We start from the raw sequence: 7,965 nt of genomic DNA, 5'->3' as shown, positions 1-7,965 counted from the left end.
CTCCCACAAATCCAACTGAATATATAATAGAAATCGAGTAGTAACCCCACAAATCCGAAATGAACAAAACTATGCTAGTGCCGAAATAAATCGATGGTGAACCCTAGAAATCACGATATCGTACCTGACTACCACGATTTGGGGGCGGGGTAAACCGATGGAATTGGTTGTTGTCACCGGCGAAAATGGTTGTCGTCGCCGGCGAAAGGATAGTTGTCGCCGATTGTAAGTGAGAATTAGATAAATCGTGAGAGGCAAAATAGTGAGATAGTAAAACCTGAACCCTAATTTTAAATGGGTAATTTGTGAGTGGACCAGATTGTCTTTAATTTTTAAATCATTTGATTGGATCAGTTTAAATTTGTAAATAGCTGAAATATAATGTTAATTGGCATATTTCGAAGAGTTTGGATACTTATATGAGATTTTTCCTATTTATAATGGATTTTCACCGAATGAGGTTTTCCCACTTATTCAAAATCATCCATCATTTTATATATTTGGTGCTTAGTTGTCGAGTATGGACAATTAACATTCTAATTAATCGGTAATATATATGCCATATTGGAGTTATATATAAAAAAGAAACGAATACATATATATATTTTTTTGACAAAGACATATATTTTATTTTGAAACCGTAAAATATGCAAAAACACTTCTCCTCTTCTACAATCATTTTAGAAGTGAAAATACTATATATATTGTATAATGACATTTTTTTATTTAAATGAAAGTAAACAAAAAATCGTGTTTGGATAAAGAATCTCGAGCTAATATTTTATTATGTCTAGTGGTAATTTAACAAATTAGCAAAAGTCAAAATAACTCCGTTGACCGAAGAATCAACCGGTTAAGCTGAAATCGAGTCGAACCCAACAGAACCAAACCAAGATTTAACAAATTAGCAAAAGTCAAAATAACTCCGTTGACCGAAGAATCAACCGGTTAAGCTGAAATCGAGTCGAACCCAACAGAACCAAACCAAGATTGAGCCGAGCCGAACCGCAACCTGGCACCCACGGATTCGATGCATCGCTCTATTAAAAAAAAAAAAAAAAAAAAACTATGCCCCTTCTCTTTAAAACGCTCACACGCATTACTGTTTTTTTTTCTTAGTTGCATTGCACCATTAAAAATATAATCCTTCAAGAGAGAGTCTTAACGAAATGAGAATCATTTCAATGGCGGAGATGTACGGAGGCGAGTTGACGGAGCTGCGTTCCTTATCCGCCATAGCCGCCGCAGAAGAAGATGAAGAAAAAGGGTTCGGACGCAAAGGTTTCAGACAAAGCATTAATGGCTACGAGCTCGAAGACAATGCTAAGACTGTCTGCGTTACGAGCGGTCTTACGTTCGTCGGCCGAGTCATCGTCAAACGCCTCTTGCTTCTCGGCTACTCTGTTCGTGTCATTGTTGATAGCCCAGGTACTTCATTATGATTATGTATGTATGTATGTATGTATGTATGTATGTATGTATGTATGTATGTATGTATGTATGTATGTATGTATGTATGTATGTATGTATGTGTGTGTGTGTGTGTGTGTGTGTATGTATGTATGTATGTATGTGTGTGTGTGTGTGTGTGTGTGTATGTATGTATGTATGTATGTATGTATGTATGTATGTATGACGGAAAGACTTGAGACAAAGATGGGCATATGTTGATGGTGCTTTTGCTGGTTTGAACCGGCCAACTCGTCGTAAAAAAAAAAAAGAAACTCTTGATCAAGAACGAATATACATATATATATACACACACACTTGTGTGTGTACTTGATTATGAATGTTAGTGTATGTGTATGTATATGTATATGTATATGTTTGTTTATATGTGTATTGATGAACGATCGGACAGCTGTAACACATTTATAAATGCCGAATCTTGTTTCGATACATGAGTAAGTAGCTATGATCTCAACCTTTTGATGTAGTATCTTTCACATTATGCATATATTATATATGTGTATGTGTGTAAAATATCAACAATATATATATATATATATGCGATTATATATGTGACTGAAAGATGGGGCCACATAATGTAGATGATGGATCGAGAGTAAGGGAGATGAGGGACGAAACGGCAGCATTTCACGGAGAAATGGAAGCCGTGACGGCGAAGTTAACGGAAGTCGGTAGCTTAGTAGAAGCCTTTGACGGATGTAACGGCGTTTTCCACACTTCCGGGTTCATCGATTCCTCCGGCGTGTCAACGGTCTTTCCCTTTGACATCTTACTATGCATATCTTTTTTTTTTTTTTGCGTAAAATATATAACGTTATACGAATATATATATATATATATATATATATGCACTGCATATTTTCAGTTTAAAAAATGCACCATGTTTTTTTCGTACACATCAATCACTGCATTTATTTCACTTTTAACATGGGCCATTCGCTGTCGAGTGAGACACTCACATGCTCACGTGTCGTGTTCCGATTGGATAATTTATGATAGGGAAGCTCGCAAAGTCCTCGATTTATGATCCACGCAAGTACACTAAACGATGGAGATTTAAAAATCAAGTTAATTTTATCTATTTACATATAAAAAAATATTAATATTTTTAATGAATCATAAATTAGATAATAATGTCCACACTTTATATAAAAAGATAATACTTTCTCCGTATTGTAAAAATAATAAGAACTAAAAATGCAAAAGATATACGAAGAAGAAGAATCTTTATTCTTTGTTATTTCTTCTTCTTGGTATTTTTGGTGTGTTTACAAATGTGATTACAAATGTCTATTTATAGGCTTTAGAAAAAGAAACAACATCATTTGAATTAATAAGAAAAAGAGTTACATGAGTAAAATAAATATAGACATTCATAACACTTTTACATTTATTTCTTAACACTCCCCCTTGAATGTCTATTGATCAAAAGATATGTTTTGATACCGCCTCATTAAAAACCTTACCAAGAAAACCCAGTGGGATAAAACTTGGTGAAGGAAAAAAGAGTGCAGTATATATCTTTTTCTCTCCCTGAAAATAACATCATTTTATATCTCTCAAATGCTGCATCCCAATTATGTGTACCATCTTTTCAAATGTCGATCTGGGTAGAGACTTAGTGAACAAATCTGCTGGATTCTCACTTGAATTAATTTGATGAATACTTATTTCACCATTTTTTTGAAGGTCATGAGTGAAAAAGAACTTTGGCGAGATATGTTTCGTTTTGTCACCTTTGATGTAGCCATTCTTTAACTGCGCTATACATGCAGTATTATCTTCAAATAAGATTGTTGAAATATCTTTATCGGTTGAAAGTCCACATGATCCCCGAATATGGTGAGATAACGATCTTAACCAATCACATTCTCGACTTGCCTCATAAATCGCCAATATTTCTGCGTGATTAGTTGAAGTTGCAACCAAAATTTGCTTTGTAGAACGCCATGAAATTGCAGTTTCACCATAAGTGAATACATATCCTGATTGAGATCGGGCTTTATGCGGATATGATAAATATCCTGTATCTGCATAACCAATTAAATCTGATTTGGTCATGTTGGAGTAATATAAACTCATATCCATGGTTCCTCGAAGATATCTAAATACATGTTTCACGTCATTCCAATGTCTTCGAGTTGGTGAAGAACTATATCTTGCTAACAAACTTACGGCAAAAGATATATCAGGACGTGTATTATTAGCAAGATACATTAATGCTCCAATAGCACTAAGATATGGCACTTCGGGGCCAAGTAGTTCTTCATTTTCATCACGAGGTCTAAACACATCTTTATTAATATCTAATGACCTTACTACCATGGGTGTACTTAATGGATGAGCTTTATCCATATAAAATCTTTTAAGTACTTTTTCCAAATAAGTAGATTGATGTAAGAAAACTCCATCTGTTAGATGTTCAATTTAAAGACCTAAACAATATTTTGTTTTTCCAAGGTCTTTCATTTCAAACTCCTTTTTTAAACATTGCACAACTTGTAATAACTCTTCAGGAGAACCGATGATATTTAAATCATCTACATAAACAGAAATTATGACGAATTTAGATCATATGGTTTTTATGAACACGCATGGACATATAGGATCATTATTATAACCTTCTTTGGTTAAAAATTCACTCAAACGATTATACCACATTCGTCCTGATTGTTTCAATTCATACAACGCTTTGTTTAACTTTACTGAATAAATTTCCCGGGAATTATCAATATGTGCTTCAGGCACTTTAAATCCTTCAGGGATTTTCATATAAATATTATGATTTAATGATCCATACAAATAGGCTGTGACTACATCCATGAGGCGCATTTCAAGTCTTTCATGTACTGCCAGACATATTAAATATCGAAATGTTATTGCATCCACCACAGAAGAATATGTCTCTTCATAATCAATACCGGGTATTTGGGTAAAACCTTGTGCAACAAGTCGTACTTTATATCTGATAATTTTATTTTGTTCATTTCTTTTCCTTATAAATACCCACTATAACCTACTGGTTTAATGTCTTTCGGTGTTTGGACTATAGGTCCAAAGACATCTCGTTTTTTAAATGATTCTAATTCAGACTTGATTGCCTCTTTCCATTTTGACCAATCCTTTCTATTTTTACACTCTTCTATAGAGGTAGGTCCATGATCCTCATTTTCGTTTATGATATCGCGCGCTATATTATATACGAAAATATTGTCGACAATTATATTGTTTCGGTCCCATTGTTTTCCCGTAGTGACGTAGTTAATCGAGATCTCTTCATTATCATTAATTGTAGGTACTTGATTCTCTTCATTATTAACTATGTCAACGGTCTCTTCTGGAGAAATATCCTCGTTATTATCATAATTGTTTGCTCCTTTTTTTTTCGAGAATTTTTATCTTTGGAACCAATTGGTCTACCACGCTTCAAACGCGCCTTAGACTCACTAGCAATCGTAGGTTGCTCTTCATATACATTAATTCTAATAGGAGCATTTACAGCTGGAATATGAGATTTTGTTACTCTTTTGTGGTCAGTAAATGCATCTGGCAGTTGATTTGCAATACTTTGCAAATGAATTATCCTTTGAACTTCTAGTTCACAATCTTTTGTTCGAGGATCTAAACCTTTTAATGATAATTCATTCCATGATATCTCATTCTCCAGTTGTTTATTATTCCCTCTTAATGTTGGGAATAATGATTCATCAAAATGGCAATCTGCAAATCTTGCAGTAAATAAATCTCCAGTCGTTGGTTCAATATATTTGATTATAGATGGTGATTCATATCCAACATAAATTCTCATCCTTCGTTGGGGTCCCATTTTTGTGCGTTGTGGTGGACTAATTGGAATATATACCGCACATCCAAATATTCGTAAATGGGAAATATTTGGTTCCTGACCATGAACCAATTGTAATGGAGAAATATCATTGTAACTTGTTGGTCTAATTCGTATAAGTTGTGATGCATGTAGAACAGCATGTCCCCAGGCCCCTATAGGGAGATTAGATTTTATAAGCATAGGTCTCGCAATCCATTGGATTCGTTTTATAAATGATTCAGCTAGACCATTTTGAGTGTGAACATAAACTACAGGATGTTCCACTTTTATTCCAACCAACATACAATAAGTTATAAATGATTGGGACGTAAACTCACTAGCATTATCGAGTCGAATTCTTTTTATTGGATAGTCAGGAAAATGTGCTCGTAATCGTATTATTTGTGCAAGTAGCCTTGCAAAAGCTAAATTACGAGATGATAACAAACACACATGTGACCATCGAGTTGATGCATCGATCAGAACCATAAAATATCGAAATGGTCCACATGTGGATGAATTGGGCCACATATATCACAATGAATTCGTTCCAAAAATGTTAACGATTCATTTCTTATCTTAGTTGGTGAGGGCCTTATTATCAACTTTCCTTTGGAACATGCAGCACAAGAGAATTCGTGGGATTGAAAAATCTTCTGGTTTTTCAATACATGACCACATGAATTCTTAATAATTTTTCGCATCATTGTTGAACCAAGATGGCCTAATCTGTCATGCCAAACCTTAAATGTATCTGTAAACTTCTGGTTTACAATGTTAGTAAATTTTGAATTTACTGTATTATATGATTCACTCATTCTCATAGTTATATAATATAATCCAGATGAGAACGCAGATAGTTTTTCTAACATATATCTTTTGCCCATCATAGTTGAGGTAATGCAAAGATATTCAATATTTCTTTCACTCATAGTCTCAATATGATATCCATTTGAACGAATATCCTTAAAACTTAACAAATTTCTTTGAGACTTAGGCGAAAATAATGCATTTTCGATCATGAGTTTTGTGCCATTTGGCATAATAAAACTTGTTCTTCCAGAGCCCTCAATTATTTGTGCATATCATGATATAGTATTGACATGTGTTCGATCATTTCTCAAATTCAAGAAATATTTCTTATCTTTAAGAATAGTGTGCGTTGTCGCACTGTCTATAAGACATATATCCTCAACTTGGAGCTCAGAATGATATTTATCCATAATATATAAAGAATAATAATAAATATTGAATAAACTAAAAGCAATAGAAATTATATATCAATACCAAATAAGATAACTAAAAGTATAAAATAACCAAATGATAAATATAAATCATTAGAATGAATTATAACTTTTCTGATACACAAGATCCATATATATGGCGAGTGTAGAGCATACTTAGTTATAATAATTTTATAATATGATATATAAAAAAATATGCAAATGAAATAATAACAAAATTATTTCGAATAACTTTGTGCTGATAATGTGTTGTAAAAATAATAAGAACTAAAAATGCAAAAGATATACGAAGAGGGAGAATCTTTATTCTTTGTTATTCCTTCTTCTTGGTGTTTTTGGTGTGTTTACAAATGTGATTACAAATGTCTATTTATAGGCTTTAGAAAAAGAAACAACATCATTTGAATTAATAAGAAAAAGAGTTACATGAGTAAAATAAATATAGACATTCATAACACTTTTACATTTATTTCTTAACACTCCGTTTATAATATTTGACGTTTTAAACAATTTTTTTGTTTCTAACTAATTGTCATTTTAGATTTTCTAGACAAAATTTTAATTTTTTTTTAAAATTTTATCTTTAATAAAAAATTAACAAATTTCAATAGATTATTAATGATAACATCAATCTTTGTATTATTAAAGGACATATATGATTTTTTATTTTTTATTTTTAAAATATGAAAAAAAAAACTAAAACGTTGTGAAATTGGAGGGAGTATTTTTTTAAAGGCAAAAGCTATTAATGTTAGTTAATTCTGGCACAAAAAGTTGGTGCCGTTTCCAAGAAAGATTTTACGATATTGCAATTTGAAAGGTTGAAATTGATTACGGTAATCTTTCATCTTATTTTAAAACGAAGAGTGCTATTTCATCGATCGAGAAATTATCATAATATTAGACCTAACAAATTTATATTATCCATCTAAAACAATTTATTGATCGAAATGGCTAACCATATACAAATTCGAACTGAATAAAATAGCACGTCAAATGTCATTTTCAAGTCTTCAACATCCAATCAATGCTGTTTACCAAAATGTCTAATTGGTGCTCATCTCTAGGGCAAAACTCTCAGTGACCCTTTTTTTTCCCCTCTCGTGACGTTTGTAGCTTCATACGCGTGTATGTATCGACTCACGACAAATACATACAGCACAATATACGTGTGTATAGTACTTTAGATGTATCAATGCGTCCACATAGGCAGGCTATTTACTCTTTTTTGTCGAGGAAATTGATCATTCCTCCTATCAATGCATGACAGTGTAACGTGAATTTCCAACTGTATCATATATATATATATATATAATTTTAAAAATCTTATATGCTACTACATAAGAAAGATATGTGTTGGTTTTACATAATATATATATATATATATATATATATATATATAATGTATGCGTTGGTGTGCAGAAA

At 32.4% G+C, this 7,965-nt stretch overlaps 1 protein-coding gene across 1 annotated transcript; it reads left to right on the top strand.

Moving 5' to 3' along the window:
- The first annotated feature begins 1,055 nt into the window (after positions 1–1,055).
- LOC104825346 (cinnamoyl-CoA reductase-like SNL6) lies at positions 1,056–3,383 on the top strand. The gene is made up of 3 exons (XM_010557669.2): positions 1,056–1,428; positions 2,052–2,221; positions 3,246–3,383. Exons 1-3 carry the CDS (start codon positions 1,170–1,172, stop codon positions 3,381–3,383), a joined length of 567 nt encoding a protein of 188 aa, XP_010555971.1. The 5' UTR covers positions 1,056–1,169.
- Positions 3,384–7,965: the final 4,582 nt, after the last annotated feature.

The sequence above is a fragment of the Tarenaya hassleriana genome, unplaced genomic scaffold, assembly GCF_000463585.1.
Source record: "Tarenaya hassleriana unplaced genomic scaffold, ASM46358v1 Cleome44, whole genome shotgun sequence".
NCBI lineage: Eukaryota > Viridiplantae > Streptophyta > Magnoliopsida > Brassicales > Cleomaceae > Tarenaya > Tarenaya hassleriana.
Note: the sequence above shows the minus strand (reverse complement) of the source record. Positions and strands in the feature narration are given on the sequence as shown.